The sequence below is a fragment of the Sesamum indicum genome, linkage group LG4 (genome assembly GCF_000512975.1).
Source record: "Sesamum indicum cultivar Zhongzhi No. 13 linkage group LG4, S_indicum_v1.0, whole genome shotgun sequence".
Lineage (NCBI taxonomy): Eukaryota > Viridiplantae > Streptophyta > Magnoliopsida > Lamiales > Pedaliaceae > Sesamum > Sesamum indicum.
Genome location: NC_026148.1, coordinates 10,385,208 through 10,404,920, shown reverse-complemented (window position 1 = coordinate 10,404,920; position 19,713 = coordinate 10,385,208). Strand labels below are relative to the sequence as shown.

The following is a 19,713-nucleotide window of genomic DNA, read 5'->3' as shown; positions in this document are numbered from 1 at the left end:
TCTTGAATAAATTTGTTTGTTTTACCTTAATCTTAGGATGTGTCTTTAAGAATAGTGTTTTATGAGAAATTGTCCAAACTCTCAACTATGCATCATCGTGAATGTGTCACAACTTTGCCAACATGCCTAATTAATTATTGAGCTATGTGGCCACTATAGCTCCCAATTCTATCCAATTTTTGGTTGTCATTGATCATAGATTCATGCACAAATGCATATTTCATCCCACGAATATTTTAGAATTAAGATCCACCTGGCAATCCAATTATATAATTCAGATATATGACCCCCGTAAAGTACCCACGAACGAAAGCTAAATATAAATGAATGTCGACGGATGGTTCTTTTCCTAGAATATTTAGTATCAATTATCACATGTATAATACGCGCACTTATAATTCGAGAATTAATTTCATTATAAAAATAAATAAATAATAATAATAACAACAACAATAATAATAATAATATTAGTTATATGTATTGAATTGATAATTTTTTTTGCTTTATTGCAATGATAATTTTACAAACTTATTAGTTACAAGAATTATATTATATTATCACTATCTATCGTTAGTGGACAATTCTTTTTATAAAAAATTATTATTTTCAACAATCGGTAGCCGTCACCACCCCCACCCCGTAGTGATAAATACTATGAGTCGGTGATAATAGATATAATTAATTATCATATTTGTATTATCACTATAGATATATGCAATACTACCTACAATAATAGTAGCTAGCAATTGGATGATGGGTGAGAACGGGCAATTTCCCTAGCAGACACTACAATATCTCCTTCTTTCTCTATACGATAGGAGACATCTACATACCACAAGCGAGGCTGTCCCAAAGTTACATTCAGGTCCAACTATTAATAATAAAAAGTAAGATTTGTCAAACACGTTATTATTAGGGATATGTACCATTATAATTTTATGACATATATGAGAAATATATAGAGCTATAATCGACCAGTCATGGAACGTAAGACCATCTTTTAAACCATGATAAAAGATTTGTGCGTGTTCTTGCAATATTTATTTTTCTTACACAAAAATTTGGAATAGTTAAAGACAAGATTAGGTGGGGGTGGGGAGGTCCAGCGGTGGAAGCAACTAACATGGTGGTGGAATGGCAGAAAATTCATGCAGACAACAGGTGGGGCAAATCAGTTTTTCCTCAAAGAAACAAATCAGTTGAAACTGACAGATCGACCCAGCAAAATTGGACCTTAACACAAACACACTGTACTAAAAAAAGAGAGCATGTAATGTAATATATGAGCCACTACTACCCACACTAGATCATGTCTTCTTCCTCATCTTGATCGTCACATACATACATACATATATATATACATATATCTTTATCCATGCACTATAATAAATAAAGATTAATTTAATTTCGTTTGCAGCTCCTTTTTCATAAATTGTTATGCATTATTTATTTTTGGTGGGTTCAGTTTGATCCCCACTACAAATGGGGAGCAAACGCAATCTATTATTGATCTTCGCTTTGGATTTTTCTGCCTCTCCTGCTTTATGAGGAAACTGGTTTCCAAACTCTGTTCCCTCTTGTTTAGGTTATAAACTGTGTCTATTGCTGTGCTTCCTTCAAAATTGCCTTTTTCTTTTAGATATACACCGGCCGGAGTGGTAAGTCGTCGCTGCCTACGCAACATATTTTATCACATAGTGTGAACTCCGATCCTAATTAATGTTGTATTTCAACCTCTCATCGAGTTGCACATTCAACTTTTATCGGGATAAATTTATAATATTACGGTATTTTACAAACGTTGACGTACTATAAATAAATAGTCGTCCATGAGTGCTATTCAAACTATGTAAATTAAATCTTTGCTCATTTTGTTTTTAAGTTTTCTAAACACGTTCACAATTTGGAATACAATTTTCTAACAATAAAGAGTGTACGAGTCGATCGACTACAACTTTCATGTCATTTATGCTGGTACAAGCTACTGAAGTCGGTGGGGGATTAATTAAGCGAAAACGAAAAAACATCTGTTATAGTTTCGCACGAAAACATATCGTAAAATCAGATTAAAGGATGATAATCATGATCATTTAGTGTCGGCTAAACTAGAGTTAATTAGGAGTAAATCGTTGCATCATATATGATAATCCATGAAACGTCAAAGTTTATTAAGAAAATACAAGGAAATTTTCTTGCAGAAAGATTTGGACCATCACATCGCATGTAAGAAAGAAAAAAATTAAAAACCCTGGAAAGCAAACTGGTTCGAGCTGAATGCATACAATTATTAAAGAGCTGATCAAGTAGTTGAATAAGTACTGGGGGAGCTGAGATGTAATAGATTGTTGATTATGGTGGAGATGTATGTAAAGAAATTGAAAGTGACATGAACTTATATATATATATGCAGACATATATGATCATACACATATTCCATAATGTGGTTAGTGATGAACAATGTTTGAACATTTATGGTACAAGTAGTGAAACATGTTACTGGGGTTTCATCAGCAGCCCAATATAATTATCTTGAATCACTTATGGTGACCATGTGCCCACTCAACCAAAGCAGGTCCACATCGATGCACTAACCTATTCCTCCATTTGCCCATGTTTAAAGGTCGTTGTAATGTCGACTAAGTCTCATTTTATAAGCTCCTAAAAAATGTAATTTTAGTTTGTAAGTTATGAAAGGTGGCATTTTTAATCTTGCAAGAACTGATTTTTTGTAATTATGGTTCTGTAATTTTAAAATTTAAGTAATTTTCATCTTTTCCCGATCAAATGTGACTTGCACACGACTCAATTAAATTATAATTTTAGTTGTTTAATTTGGGGCACGTTGGGCATTCTTAATCCTATAACTTAGGAGAGTTGGCATTTTTGGTCCTATATAAATTGTTATAAGACTAAAATTATAATTTAATGGGGTCATGTGCAAGTCACATTCAATTTCTTAGCCGATCGAAAAAGAACTAAAATTGTAAAAATTATAAAGTTGTAGGACTAAATTACGTAAATCAATTTGTACAGGACCAAAAATGCCACCCCTTTAAGTTACATGACTAAAAATATAATTTTCTCTATTTTATCTATACTAATAGAAACAAAACTCCATTTATACTCACAAATAGCGGTTATTTACACTGCAACACAATTTTTTTTAATTACCAATAGTATTCCTTATGTATTTTGCAACCACCCCTGCTCAAATTCTTCTTTTCATTTATATATCTATACAAACATAAAAATTGAAAGGTCTTTTTTCACTTACAAACGACTGTTTGTGAGACCACGCGAATTTTTTTTTTTTTGTAGATAATATATCTAAGTTAATTTTCTTTAATTAATTTATTTATTAAAATGTGATATGTTGGTTTATAGATTTTATTCTTATGTATAATATATTCTAAAATGTAAAAATTTATTTATTAAATGCACGCAAAAATGACATGCCATAACGACTAATTTTATAAAAAATTAACTCTTGAAGTATTTCAACAAAATAAAATCAGAAAACTTATAATCGTATATAATTGATGAGTTTGTAAAATTTTAAAACAAATCAGGAACTCTCTTATACTTTTATAAAGGAAGTTATAATCTCCAATATCTTACTTTTGAATTTTATAAATTGTATTTCTAGAAATTTATCGATCATTCTACAATATTTTCTAAGATATATGCCCACCCAACATCTCATATTTGTTGCCACAGTGATCCCCAGTAGCAGGTCGTCGGTTTTCTAGCATCCTCGGAGTGCTTTTGAGACTTAAGTAAAGAGAACAAATCGTTAGGCAAGTTGAAAAAGTCCCAATTAAAATCTTTTGATGCTTAAATCAGTAGAGAGCAAGATCGAAGAGAATGTGAATGCGAGCTGTGTGGGATTTAAAGTAGGTGCACAATGTAAAAAATGTCTTACCATAAATGAACTAGATATGAAATTTTTCTACTGTCGGAGTGAAGTCCACTTGTATGCTTAAGACGTCCACTTGCATTCTGCCACGTATCATTATTCCAGTCCAATAATGTTGTACAGATCAACGGTCAATAGGTGCCGGTCTCCAAGGTCGGATCATGGATCCTGGCCAGGACCCGCAACCTGACCCACCAACCTTAGTGAGTGAATTTTGCTGGGTCGGGTCATGGGTCTGGACACCGACCCAAGATCCAACCCGAAGTACTGACCCGCGACTCTCGGATTCTCCAGGTATTTTTTTCCATTATTATTCCCCATGGAAGAGAATTTACGTTATCATTGATATAATATCTGCACCATATCAGAGTCTGAAAACTGATATTCCAAAGTAGGGAAAAAAAAAAAAAGAAACTGCAGATGATGTAATGGTTTGAAACTCAGATCCTATTTCTCCTGTATCATGTGAATTTCAATGTTTGAATTCATAATTGAAATAATTGTTCCACAGAATATGACTTCTACTTCACCAGTCAGAACATTAATCATGGATCATTTGCATTAAACTCACAAGTTGGTGCCGTTATAATTTTGATATTCATATTGCACCGCGTAATTCAAAATATTTTGCAGTTTTAGTTTCAAGTCTTATTTCCGTTAAATTTTTGGTAGAAATATCACGTGCTCCGTCAAGTGTTGAAGGGCATTGACTGATGTTTTGATTAAAATTTTAACAAAAATAAAATTTGAAACTAAAATTACAAAACATAGAAAATAAAAACCGAGTCATGAGATGTTGAAATCAATAACAATGAGATCAAAATTATAAAAAAAGTTCGTTTGTGGGACATAAAATGCATTTTTCTTTTTCAATCTTAAAGTTGAAGTTGAATCCTCCATTGCGTTGGTCCAAACCGTTGTGTCCTCACTGACAATCGCATGGTACGAAATCTTAAGACGACAATAAATTGCGATAGGGTTGAACCCCACTAATTACTAGGGTTTAATATTCGATATTTAATTATAAAGCGCCACTTGACCGTTGGAATATGGCATAGATTAATATTTGCTAACATAGTCTTAAATATGTTTCCTTTATAACTACCTTAATCATAAATTCCATTCACTAAATTCCCAAACTTATATTCATTTAGGTTTAGAAATCGATAAAATAATACTTTTAGTCACACAGGAAATTCAATATTTTTAAATCTCTATTTTTCGATATCTTTGAAATGGATCCCAAAATCATGCTTTACAAGATTTTAATTAAAAAAACTCCACACATCTAATCCTCTGCTTTAGGAGATTTATAGGACTAAATGTGTCTAGTTTTCTAAATTTTGGGACAACTTCGAAATCCCATAAAATATATGACTAAATGCATTGAGTTTTTTTTTTTTTTTTTTTTTTTAAATTTTAAAATTATGACTAAATGCATTGAGTTTTTTTTTTTTTTTTTTTTTGTAAATTTTAAAATTACTTTGAAAATCCCATAAAATAAATGACTAAAAGTGTTAAACTCCATATTCTCTGAGAATAAAATTATAATTTCACTTCAAAAATCATATTTCTATACTCTAACATTTGTATTCAAACTTGCTAATGACTCTAACGCACGAAGATTTTAGCTTAAGGGTACGTGTTCATCGTACTCTTTCATTACTAAGTTACACATTATCAAGGATAATTGACTTTGACATCCCTAAACTGAATTGAACTGCAACATCGAAACGACACGGTACCCTCAAACAAAGGTTAAAGAAAATGGTGGAGCTAGGCTACATTCAGCGTTGTGCTCAAATTGGTACTAATTTCCCAACATACGGGTAATTTCAAGAAATATCACACGCATTTTCTCTCAAGAAAAACTCCCATTCATACACATAGTAACGTATGACAAAATTTCATGAGATGTATGGGTAATTTTTTTTCATTTAATATGAATTTATCACAATTTATTTTGTTATAAATTTTTAATTATAGTAATAAATTAATTTATTGAGATATCCATATAATTATAATTATCCCTTAAAAGAAAAGAAATGTACTGTAAAATTTTACAATTGAAGATCAAAACCAATAAATTTAATTAAAGGTTTTAAGCTATAACAGTTCAAGGCTTTCTATCTTGTGTTTGTTGTCTTTCCTGTTCCCTGTTTTCTCATGCTTGGATAAGGAAAAAGCGCTAACAATTCAAAAGCGTGATTGTTCAGTTTCTCTTTGAGAGTTGAGGCCAGTAACACGTTTCTGACACGGGAATTTCCCTCGGTTTCTGCAGAAGGACAAGAAGTTGAGTGCTTGATCGCTGAGATTTGTGTCCAATGGCAGCAAACCCAAACAACAATTCCGGCACGTCGTTTCTGCCGGAGATCGGGCCGGACGGCCTGGCTCGGGAATCTCCGGTCATCGCCTACACCGAGAAGGTCAGTAATTTTTTTTTCGGAGTTTCGCTTCACGTGTCTTTTGACGCTGAAATACTTGGTATCCTGCGATTTGGTGCGGTTGAAGTACGCGTTTTTACTTAATTTTTGTTGTTGTTGGTTTTTTGGCATCGGGTTCCAGGTAATTGAGGAAGAGCAGCTTCAGTTGAGGAAGTACGTTGACTTTTTTCTCCTCGTTTCAATTATTTGCTTAATGTTTGCTTGTGATGTAGTTCTTTTCATTTGGACTTTTGAGTTGTACCTTGACTGAAAATTTAGTGGCTTTTGAAAGTGTTTCTGTAGTTCAATCGGTGTATGTCTTATGTCTTCTCATTTGGTTGCTAATTCAACAATCTTGCTGATTTAGTTTGTTCTTTGACATTGCTTTGTCGTTGAGGAAAGGTCTTCGTTCTTGTTTCGTGGATTTATTTGCTAATCCAATGTGAGATCAAGAGGAGTTATACAGTAATTAGTTGGTGAAAGAGACAATTCTTTGATACTGCTGGCATATAAGTGATGCAAGACCTTCTCATGGACTTGGTAAAAATAGTTGATGTATTTATAGGCTTAGGAAGAATAAGACTTTCCGCATATTTGAGTAATCAGTAATTTATTGGAGACAAAGAAGAGGAAACTGCATGCAGCAGGAGGATGCAAGCAAATCACGCTAAACCCTGTCTGTCCAATACAAAATTTCATTGAGTTTAATTGTAGAAGAACATAAACTATCTGATCAACTGGTTTTCTAAGAATCTGCAAACAGAAATATTTGGTTGTAATTGTAGTTCCAGCCGTTTTTCCAGCCAACTTTATACCCCTCTCCTCCAAAGAATGAAGTATGTTCATACCTTCTTAAGTTCCTCCGACTCCTTTCACCCTGTTTCTAGATATGGTGAAATCACCCTCACTCTGTTATTGTCGAAAGTACCTACAATGGTAAATAGTGACTCGCCTGCTTCACCTCTTTCAATCTCATTATTCTTGTATTCTGAGTAGTGATGGAGAACCAAGATGTATTTATTTATTCTCCTTTTAATGTTTTAGATCAATTGTCTTCTTCTGAGGTTAGAAGACTATCTTCGCTTCTATTGTCCTTCCCTGTTTGTGAATCCTAGATTGAAAGATGTAGAATTTACTTACAGGTAAATGCCAGTGATTGATGACAACTACAGAACAAATTGTTCAGGAACTGGTTAGTTTCATTAGCTAGAGTTGTTTGGTGCTCTCGACGAATCACTTTATGGATTACGCCCTAGCGTTTCAGAGAATTGAGGATAAAAATGCTATATTGGTTCTGTGTTCTCCGGTTATGATGTGTAAGAGTAGTGTGGAAAAGTACACCTTTGGATACTTCCTCAGTCTTTCCATTTGAATTCAGATATCTGTATGATCGTATCGGGTGATTTCATGACTTGTTTCATTTGTCCATTCAGGTATATTGAAGAAAATTACTCCAAGATTCGCGATGTTGAACGAGAATTAGCAAATCTCACAATGGAAATGAAGCTTACATCTGGGCCAAAGAAAGCTGGTATGTCTGTTGTGTTTCTGCGTTATCAACTGTAAATATCATTCCAACAAGTCTACCCAGGTATCATTTCATTTTGTCCTGTATTCTATCAGCACTTGAACTCATGCGAAAGAAAATAGAAATGTCAACAGAAAGAATTCGTGTTGCTAAGCTGAAAGAAGAACAAGCCAAAAAGGTAGATGCTTTAATTTTGGCGTAAAGAAGTCTTTTCATTTTCTGATACTTCAACCGAAAGGAGGGGCATTGAACTTCATATTTTACACCTTGTCTCCTTTCTCAGTTACTTTTACTTTTAACAAATCTCTGTTAAATATTCTGCTGACCACTAGGCATGGGAAGCAGCTTCAAAAGCTGTGAAGGACGAGGAAGCTATTAAACAGAAGCTTTGTGAAGATCTAAATAATCTGGTAGATATAAGTTATCAGAGATTCCTGAACGGCTTTTTCCTTCTCTTTTTTTCTTTTCTTCTTTTGTTTTTGGCAGTTGGAATGTCTCAAACAATATTCTTTACAGGTTAAGGAAAGTAGTAATGCCCAGCTTTCGAGGCTGGAGGAATTGAAGCGCCGGCTAGAGGCTCTGAACCCAAGTAGATCGTCTACTTATGTTCCCTCCGTAAGATTCCTGTCAGCTTCCATGTAGGAATTTTGTAGGAGTTGTGTTTCTATCTCCCTAAGTTTTGTATTTTTTTCCTGATGACTTCTATACTTTGGGAGTGACATACAGCTACCGAATGAATTATGAGATAGCTTTACACCAGCATGATATCCTGTTGCACACCACTTCTCTGCAAAAAATTTGCGAATGAAAAAATAAAGGCAACAAAGTTTGTCCAAGTTATCTGGTGTATGGATAAGAATCTTTTTAGATGCAAAGCATCCTTCCTTCAATTTAATGTCTTCTAAACAACTTGATCATATGTAATCATGCTAATCCGGATTGCAATCTATTTTGAATTGTTTGATAGATTTCAGAGATGTATTAGTTAACTAGATTTTTAAGTTCCTTAATGTTGATATAGCAAATCACAGGTTGAGGAAAACTTCACTTTTTTCTTCAACGGGGAGTGCAACTTGGAATTTGACATACAATACAGAAATGGATGATTGGATGTCAATGGAGGGGATAATATATATTTTCTATATCAACATCAAGGAACTTAATCCACACATGTTGCTTCCTATTACATATAGATTGCTGAAGCAGAAATAAATGTTTGTTAATTTTTTAATATTCTTCTTTCCAGCAATTCGCCCTTTGATCATGTTCATCATTGTTTCATGAGTTATTGTAGGCATAGTAGCAGAAGTAACAATTTCTCAAACAGAACTTGGTAACTGTAAGACGATTTTACCTTATTATTATGAAAAGGAGAAAGGGTTCGATTCGCGAATATTCTTTTTTAGTTTGTTAGCTGACAAAATTATCCAAATTTTATTAATAAAATAATTTGTTCCGGAGTTACAGTCATTAAAGATAAATATCATATGTTAACTCATTATTTGACTTTATTGGTTAACTCATACAATTTCATTTAGAAAATGTTGCGTTCATAAATTAAATAACTATTCTAAAACATTCTCATGATTTCTGACAAATTTTAAGAGTCAATGGAAAAACAGTAACTCAGTCTGTTACATGTCCATGACTTGCTGGTGGATCCACTTCTTTTACCTCATCAAGAATTGAATCTATCATAGTTTATCTCGTTACCTAACTCTCTAATGAACTTACTGATGTTTGATAGTACATGATGCAGTTTGTGGGGAGACATCATGTACATTTTGAATTAAACTCATACCAATACTGGACCATCATGTTATCTTGAGAAACTTTATGAACCTTAGCTTGTTACCATGTTTAGGATGGGAATCAAAGGCCAGCACAGGCTAGCACAATCCAAGATTCTTCTGCAGTTCCAAGTACACCAGAACCAGACGGTGGAACAGTGGGAAGTATAGTTACAGAGGACAATGCTAGGAACTCTCCTGTTAAAGGCCAAAACCAACATCCTTCTACTGATGGGGACGGAATATGGAAGAAGAAAAATACTACATATATTCATGGAAAAGTACGTGGAATAGGAGCAGTATCTAAGGTTCGAGCTCCTGCAGCACCTGGTTGGACTGGGGCTGGCTTTGATGTGGACGGTAGAGGTTGAAACCAGCACTCTGAGAATATCTTCGTCCTGGTAAAACTACCGCTCTAGAGATTTACCGTCTTTCAAACAGTTGTCTTGCTATGCGATTTATTCATTATTTTATGAGCCAGATTCTTATCTACTATCATCTGAGCTCACCAGGTCGTTTGAACTTTGTCAAATATCTATAATGAAAAGAGAATTACTTATTGTGTTGGCTGCATGAGCTTTCTCTGTATTACCATTACTTGGTCTAAACATTGTGTCATACACCAACACCTTATGGAAAATTTCAAGATCTTCACTGTGAAGATCACATTTTCTTCCATTCACCAATATGGCTGAACATTGCAAGAACAAACTATTTCAACACTCCTGTATACTCTATGGCAAAGAGATTTATTACAATTGAGGCACTTCTGCAGGAGTTAGATGGCATATTAAAAAGCGATCATCGGCTAGCCCTGTTTGCAAATTGAATACCTTCTGCCAATCACATGGTTTCTTGTTCTTGCTATGAATTCTATATATGTTGATTTGATGCTGTGAAATTTATCCACATTGGCAGTACCTTCTTGGCATATATCATTTCAAGGTGGTGATCTTGTCTTCTCACTGGAGTAAGGTATTGGTTTCTCAATTAATTCTTCACCCGTCAAGACTTTTGAACCTTTCATGCAAATAAATGCATTGCTTGCTCTTCAAATTGTACGCCACGCAGTCCTGAGTTGTACCTCCTATCATCTTCAACCTGCCAAAGAATGGAAACTGGGGAACCCAGGGATTGGAGTCCTTAATCCTTGTAATTGCCCTATTCTGCAACCCCTTTTTCTGCATTTTGACAGAACTGTAGCAGGTAAAAAATATCGGACTTAAATTCCCACTATGCACTTCACCAACTTCTTTCAGCAGTCCAACTCCCACAAAATGATAGCCTTGCCCAAGAGAGGGCGACAGTATCATTAAATTTGGGTCGTCCGATCAGACGTTTTCCTGGATATCCATCATTAATCTTGACCTATTGCCATTTGATGGTTTTTGATCAAACAGTATACCACCATGTGCCCAAATTCATTGCTTGACATCTACACATGCATTTGCTTTTTGTTTCCATTCCCATCCATCATTATTATAGGTGAATTAGCGCAGAAAACAGATTAAGAGAGTAGTGGAAGAGTTTTTCTCAATTAAATAAGTGATAATTTGCAGGGAAAATTGAAATTTCCATCAATATTAAAATTCCGGAATGTTTAACAAGGAGTGAATTGGGTTTTTTATTGCAAATTCTTTTAATTTTTGGTTTCATTTAACGTATATGTGTATATAATATTTTTTTGAAAATAAAAAAATTAAAAAAAAAAGACCATTCTTCCCTTATATGCTTCAAATTTTCACCTTAAAAAAAAGACCATTTTTTCCTTTTAATGTTTTAGAAGCTAAAGCGACTTTTCCAAACACTAAAATACTGCATTTTTAAGTTAAAAGGCTTCATTCAACTTAAGTCAATCTGATCTGAGTTCAAAATTTTAAAATATTTATGATGAAGTTTAACATCTTTTATCTATTTGAAGAGATCTGTTGAAAAATTAAAAACTATATCTTAAAAAACCAGACCATATGATCAATTGAATTTGATTAATGTTCATTTCAAACTAAATAATAAATTAAATAAAAGTCAATCTAAGTTCAAATTTAATAAGCAATCCAAAATAAATTCAAACAATATCTTATAAAATACAACCATCCAAAAAGGAAAAAAGGAAAAAGAAATTGTTTTACAACCCCCAACAAGAGGGTAAGTGCACTACTGTTCTCGAGATAATTAGCATTGAACTGCAGCGGAATCAAAACCATCAGTGGCATGAATGAGATGTGGGTGGTGGGTATGAGTGAACACTGATACTCTCACCCTCTAAATATTTCTGCTACTTCTCCACACGTATTTGTGTCCAATTTTTTTTAAAATTTGGTATAATTATATTTAAATTCATTATGACTTAAAAAATTACATTTAATATAATTAATATTTGTTTCCCAATCAATAATAAATTAATTAAGGTTAAATATATAGAAAGTTCCCATAACGTTTGTTTTTCTTCCATGTGGGTTTGTTCATATTAACATTATAACATATATATATCTTCAGTTTGTTTCAGTCGGGGTTAACTATAGTTCCAATCAATTTTTTTTTTGTTAATATCTATAAATTTAGTGAATTTTTTACTAACGAAAGATGAATTTGTTAAACAAAAATAAATGCCAGGAACACTAAAAATCCCTACATCACGAAAGAACTATATATAATTATATCAAATTTTTAAAAAATTAATGTAATTATCCTTTATAATTATTATTTAAAGAAAAACAAACAAACACGGTCTTCTTCTTGTTATCAACTTTGAGGAAATCTTTGATATATGTTTATTCAATATATTCTCATGCACTGACACCTATTACCAGCAGGGGGTGGGGGTGGGGGGCATTATATGTATATTGTATCTCTCTATCTATATATGTATATGTTAATGATAATATATACTATTAGTATTGTGGTAAAATAGTGCAGTTGTGTCTGGTGGGCTTATCTGCAATTTGAAAATGGGGAAGAGCATTTCCCTCTTTCCTGAATGCAAACCCAAAATTCAAATCGGAGAAATGTCCAACGGCTCTGAAATCAGGGCGCTGTATTACGTTAATACTTTATTTTAAGGATCATATATGTGAATATTCTGTCAGATTGTGCCTCGATTTTTACCTACACATTATGTAAGAAGTTTTACTCAGATTATAGCATTACTTTTTTCTCTTATGGATCATCTTAATTTTCTATTAGATTATTGTTAAGATATTACTTATTAAATAATTTTTTTCTCTCCCAATTTAAATTTTTAAATAAAGTGGTAAATTATATAATTTCGGAATCAAGTCAAAGAAGAGGTTTCAGAATAGAATCTTGTTGCTCATTTATAAAAGAAATGTTTATACATGCACAGAGTTAGCACGTGGGGAGACATGTTAAAATATTATATATTAGGGTAAATTGCATCGACACCCCCTTAAATTCAAGCCTACTTTTATAAACTAACACCCCTACTCTTTATGAAATTACACACTACAAGAAATATAATATTTAATAATGGTTAATTATAAATAGCTGTAGCAAACAGTTATTGATCACAACAATATAGTGGCTGTTGGTCGTGGTTTTTATCAGGGTGGCTAAAATATATATTTTGTCATGATTAAAAGTCATGGCCAATATTTTTACTGTAACTCTTAGCTGTAGCAAATAATTTTTTTATGGGGGAAAAGCGAGTTTTTTGCACCTACTGTATTTAACCATGATTTAATAGTTATTTACCATAATATTTAGCCATAATCATTAATATTGTATCCAATAGTAATTTTTTTTTAGTGACAGGTGTACCCTTTGAAGTGGTGTTAGTGCAATTTACCTAGAGGGTGTTTGTATAAAGTTTTAGATGTATACTTGTAATTACAACTGTAGTTTCAAATAATGTACTTATAATATTGCAAATAGGTATTTGCATAATTAGATTTAACATTTGATAGTGTTAAGATATTATATATAAAGAGTTTTAATTTTTAAAGAAGGTAATTGATTAACAATTACGATATTATTTTATGTGTGATTGTACGGATCTTCTCTCCCATATACACTACAAAAAAAAAAAAAAAAAGGTGGGATTTGTTGTGGGTTTATGAACGATTGTTTTTTATTTGGAACTATTTTAAATTGACAAAATTAATTTGAACCGGATTTTGGAATGGTTCATCTTCCATCATTATACACAGCGTTACAAATATTTAGAAATAGTTAATGAAGGATTGGAAGGGACACTATAACACATTGTTGGTGACCGTTCCAAATATTGATTTTGTGTAAAAAAATATTATTTTTTGAAATGGGTTGGATGACATTTGGATTCTTGGAACGGTCTTTGTAATACTCATGCCTAAATTTTGAAACTGTATTTATTTGTATTGATGATATATTTAGGAACGATTATTGAAACAACTTATTAATTTGTCAATCTTTGCAATAGTATTAGGCATGGTAAAATTTTTGTTTGGAACAGTTTCCTGTAACCATTTTAAGAACGGTCAATCTTATTTAAAAACACGTATTTAAAATTGTTTTAGTAACGGTATTATGAACAGTCAATCTTATTTAAGAATAAGTGTTCAAAACTGTTTTAGTAATGATATTAGGAACGATCAATCTTATTTAGAAATATATTTTTAGAATTATTTTAGCAATGGTATTAGGAACGGTTATTTATTTAGATTTGTAATATTTTCTTTACAATTATTAAAATCGTTCCTAATTTTTTATTTTATAATAATTTTTATATATTATTTAATTTATATATTTAATAAAGTTTAATAAAAAATATAATTTATATATTTTAAAATATTATAATAAATAATTTAATTAATTAATTATATTTATGAATTTAATTGATTGAATAAATATGAAATAATAGAATGTAATAAACATTATGAAATATGAAAAATTAGGAAAAAATATTATTATAATATAAAATATTATTCAATTACAAAATTAAAAAAAAATTAATACATAATCTAAACCCTTCTCAACAGCCCATATCATCACATCATCGTTCGGTGGCACGAAGTTTGTCGGAGGCTATGTTGGAGCGGTAGAAGCGGTCGACTATGATAGCAGCAGTGGAAGAGCTGGCGTGCAGTTCCTTCATCATAGTCATCATATCGACCATCACCGTTTCGGGCAATTGATACTTTAATTTTCATAGGATTTTTTTTAACAATTCTATTATCACAGGGGGTTCCTGAATTTTTTTCATTATATTAGATATAAGTGATTGGATAGGAATAAATAAAAAAAAACTAAAATTAATAAAATAAATTAATTTAAATGTGTATGAATTAGAAATTACTAATAAAAAATGCTTTTTTGTTTAAAACATAATAAATATAATTAAAGATATTTTAGTAACCCATATTTTGCCAACCAAAATAATTACATCGTAAAAGATTCTCTCTCAATAAATAGTATAGATACAAAGAGTAGTGTGTATTTTGTTGGTTTGTGTGGTAATTATTGCTTGTCCGTAAGAAAATATGGCATTTGAGTTGATGTATTGTTCAAAATTTGAATTGTATTATCATCATCAACTATAATTTTTTATATTAGTCCAATACTGATATCAGAGTCAAAATCATAAATTTGATTTTCAAGAAAAACATAAAAAAATTGTTACTGATCGACACGACAATAATTATTTTCATAATGGATTCACAGATAGAAAGTATTAAGTTATTATAAAATTTAAAATTCACCATTATACATTACCAGCTAAAACACTTGCAACAAATAGTAAAAGTTACACGAAAACTTACACCTGAACTGATAATATTATTATTTACACTACCTTAATTACATCAAAATCTAGAGAAAGAAGTTAAAAAGATAAGCCGTGGTAAGCAAACTGGAATCCTGTACCCCGTAATAAAACTCGAAGAAAAGTAGAAAAAGGCGAAATTACCCATGTGTGTCTGTGTCCCCTCTAATTCCACACCGTTTTTACTTTATACAAGTCTAGTGATCTTCCACATGAGATCCCATTAAAAACCAACCAATGGCATCAGATCACGTGAAGCTCCCACGTGATACTTGTCAGTCTCTGTCCGTTCATCCGCCGTACGCCCACCCACCGTCGCCACCGTTTCACGAACTAACGACTCCAGAATTTCAGTTTCGAGCTCGCAGACTATGTTCTCCCATTCTTCCTCAAAGAACCCGTTTAATTGCGACTTGCGCAGATCTTTATCTATTAGAGAATCAATGTCTTCAAGAACCTGACAGTTGGACGCTGGAAAGCTGTCTATTTTCTTACACAGTTCGTCAACCAACGGGAAATGCTCGACCCTTGTAATGGGAGGAATCGGCAGCCTTAAATTCAAGTGGGGTCTTAAAATTTCAGACAAAAGTTCGTTTACTAGCTGAAAAATGAGCTTTCTGTTGCAACGACGACTTAAAATGGTGCTGCAGCCACCGCCAGTGGCGGAGGTTGTGGTGCTGCTGCTGCTGGGGTGAGAGAGTTCGAGATGATGGAAGATTGAGGGGTCAATGGGGTGTGAAGAAGTGTGCCATTTGACTAACGTTGATGGAGTGCTGACATTGTTGATGATGCCAGCGAGGTTGAGGATTCTTTGGATGTAACTTCCGTACTCCGCCGCGGTGCGGCCGGGGGGAGCGGTGGCGCAACCGTTAGTGCTGTCTGGTAGGACGTTTTCTGGGACACTGAATATTTTATCTGGGTGTAGCTGCAGCTGCTTGTACGAATGGCTCGTTTTACTAGATAACTGTGTGCTCCTTTTCGATGAAAGAGCATCTGATACCTGAGGGTGCATTATAACCAACGCAAAAACAAATAAAGTGAATAAATGAATTTTGACAGGGAAAAAAAGAAGGAACAAAATGAAATTATGCGACAATGACATTAGAATTGGATTTTTCTATCATGCCCACATTCATAATAATACTTGCAAAAACGAAAAGATACTAATCTACATGAGCTTAAATTTCTTTTTTGAATTAAAATTACCTGTTTTTGAGGTAATTTTGTGGGAGGAGGAGAAGGGTCTTTCTTGACATGCAATATGTTGAGAATATCAGTTGATAATGGAGTTTTCTTGGGCTTCTTGTCTGCCAAGCTCGTTGCTGGTGAAAGAACAAACGGCTCCTCTTTCTTGTTTCTGATGGCATAATCAGAAGCCTGAGGGGGTAATTTCTTGAGATGTGATGAACTACGTTTTCCATTATTTCCTCCAACTTTCTTGCTATCCTTCTGCTGCTGCTGCTGCTCTTGCAATGGAATGATCGGTTGAGGCTTAGGCTTTGTAATGCCCTGTGCTTGCTGATGAGCATCAGAAGATGATGAAATTCTTGGACTATTGGTGCCTGAGTTTATGATTAGTGGTTTGTTCTTGTTGGGGTCCAAGAATCTGAGCCTTGGGGAACAAGATGGTGTAACTGATTGTTTTCCATCAGGGTTAGTTTCTTCCTCAAATCTTGACAAATTCTTGGAGTTTTTCTTTATGGGCTTGAGAAGAATGAGGTTCTCATCTCTTCTAGTACTAATTTGTTCTCTATTTCTGCCGGTGTTGGTGATGTCGAGCCCCACTCTTCTGCTTACGCTTTCTTTAACTTGCTTCACAATTTGCTTAGCATAATGGCCTGGACTTCTATTCTCATCTTGCAGCTGTACCCTGGAAAATCTTCCCCTTCGCCCCACCATTTTGTCGGAGTGTGCAGATTCTTCAATTATGTTCTCCTTGTTTATTTGGAGAGAGAGCCTGTGATACTCAACGTCAGACCTTCTGGCTGATGATATTCTTGGTGTTTCGGGTAAGGACCGGGCCCCGACGCTGATATCATCATCAGAAAAGTTTCTGCTTGATCTGTTCTGAAGAAGATTTCTCTCTTTTTTGGGGGGATTTCGGAGCAAATGGGACCTGGAATTTGAGGAGGAAAATGAAGGGGAGCTACACTCCGGGAGTACATCCAGGCCCATGAGCCTGGCTACTAGACTTGGAGTCTTTGCTCCAGGGGAATTACTGCTGCATTCTGAAGAAAAATCATCTGTTCTTGATCTTGATGCAGAAGTGGAGACTCTTGGTGATGATACCATCGTTTTGCTTGTTTTGATTTGAATGCCAACCTGAACAGATTTCCAAAAACTTGAGCCCAATATTCGATACCCAAATCATCATAATCCTTACTAGCTTTTCCAACTCAAGAAATTAAACTCCCGTCTGTCTTTTTTTTCCCTACTCCCATCTTTATGCTTTAATTGGAAAAGGACAATGTCAAATATAATAAGATGAGAAAAAAACATGGCCATTAATTACTCACCGGGAAATTTAAATTTTCTTCATCTTTCATGGCTGATGACATTGAAGCAGCATTCATGGTGGATAGCTGCTCCAGCTCCAAGCTGTTTCTTGGTGCCTCTACTCCTGCATGGAGGAGGGAAATTCAATAATCGACTCAGAATTTATACAGAAAATTAAAGAAATCTGCATGTGTATAATTTGTGTGTGAAAATGGTACCTTTAGATGTAGTGACATGTTCTTGAAGAGGACTTTCAGGAGGGAAATCAGACTTGTGCTGCTGATTCAAAGGAAAATGATGCAAATCAAACAGCTGGAAAACAGCACACATGCAGCCAGCTGAAGTGGCCGCTGCGTCTCCCGTTAATTCTCCAGACACTTTCCCTTTCCTGGTGGAGGACCTCCCACTTCCACCACCACCTCCGCCGCCGCCAATCCAGTATAGCCACTCCCTGCCCATACCCACTTTCCAACTCCTACCACACTACTTTTTCAAGAAAGAATCTGAACTACTAAGGAAGAAATATCAAGGCGAAAATGACACACTGGTACTTGTTTACAAGAAAGCTGCTGCTGCTGCTAGAAATGCTTAATTAGGAAGCTTGCAGGAACCCCATTTTTTGATTTGTGGATGACAAAATGTAAAGAAAACTTAAAAGCTCATTACACACACACTACACACTCTACAGAGAGAGAGAGAGAGAGAGTCTGCGGTGGTGCCTGCTTATCTAACAGTTTATTATCACTCACTCCCAAGCATTACCAGAGCAGAGTAGCAGCAGAGAACCAATTCTCTCTCTGCCTGTGCCTCTGTGTTGCTCTTGGGAATTGGAAGGATGACGAAATGACAACGCTCTTTTTATAGTATAAAAATATAGCATGTTACAGCAATGGCAATGACGATGTGTGTGTGTGTGTGTGTCTGTCCCATCTCCCTCCACACCTTTTAAATTTTGAGGCTGGTTTATTGGGGATCTGCAATATTATTGAAACTGTAGTTATAAATATTTTTTTATTATTTGAATAATTAAAAATATTTTTTTAAAAATTAACAGTCGTTTAGTATATATTTTTTTATAATGGACTATCATATTTATTAAATAATAATAAATTTTAAAAAAATATTTATAATTTTTTAAATAATGAGAAACATTTATAATTATAATAAATTTTAAAATAATACATTATAATTTAACCTTATTGTAATTGTAATGTGACCTCTCTTCAGTTATTAAGTTGTTTAGAATATTTTATGAGATATTCAGTAAAATTTTAGAGTAATAAACTTACAAAATATTATAACTCAAAAGCTCCGTTAGCTTCTTTCATGTAGCACCTCTTTAATCTATTTTTAAAATTCTAACAAGCTATTAATTTGTATTAATTTAAAAAATAATCATTAATAACACTCTTCACAACAAAAAAAAAAAAATATAAAATTACACATGATTAAAAATAAAATAATCGTAACAAATAGTCATTGACCACGACGATGCAATTATTGTTGGCGTAATATCTAGCTAAGTATGAGGGTGGCGAAAACATTTGACACGGCAAATAACTTTTTTCTTGATGAAAAGTCTATATTTTGCATCTATTTTATTTAGCCATGGTCAATAAAATTATTTGTCATAGTTTTTAGTTCATAACTATTAAAATTGTAGCTAATAATTATTTTTTTTTCAAGTGCTTGGATAAGGCTACAATTAATTAAAATTAGGTTCAAAATAAATTTAAATTAACAAAAAGTATCAACTTAGACACGTTGTTGATGTAGATATGCGTGCTCAGCTCATCGATGCC

The 19,713-nt window shown here is 33.4% G+C and overlaps 2 protein-coding genes across 3 annotated transcripts; one reads left to right on the top strand and one right to left on the bottom strand.

Annotated features, from left to right (window-relative positions):
- On the top strand, positions 6,061 to 11,070 carry LOC105160537. Of its 2 annotated transcripts, XM_011077965.2 has the most exons (8): positions 6,061 to 6,342; positions 6,482 to 6,513; positions 7,773 to 7,870; positions 7,963 to 8,045; positions 8,200 to 8,277; positions 8,384 to 8,482; positions 9,732 to 10,058; positions 10,576 to 11,070. In XM_011077965.2, the coding sequence occupies exons 1-7, from the start codon at positions 6,241 to 6,243 to the stop codon at positions 10,026 to 10,028; spliced, it is 789 nt and encodes a 262-aa protein (XP_011076267.1). In that variant the 5' UTR covers positions 6,061 to 6,240; the 3' UTR covers positions 10,029 to 10,058; positions 10,576 to 11,070. The 2 variants fall into 2 exon arrangements, with proteins under 2 accessions (XP_011076267.1, XP_011076266.1); XM_011077964.2 differs by lacking the exon at positions 10,576 to 11,070 and having other exon boundaries at positions 9,732 to 10,230.
- LOC105160536 lies at positions 15,357 to 18,827 on the bottom strand. The gene is made up of 4 exons (XM_011077963.2): positions 18,130 to 18,827; positions 17,932 to 18,035; positions 16,622 to 17,737; positions 15,357 to 16,415 (listed from the first exon to the last, which is right to left on the bottom strand). Exons 1-4 carry the CDS (start codon positions 18,368 to 18,370, stop codon positions 15,639 to 15,641), a joined length of 2,238 nt encoding a protein of 745 aa, XP_011076265.1. The 5' UTR covers positions 18,371 to 18,827; the 3' UTR covers positions 15,357 to 15,638.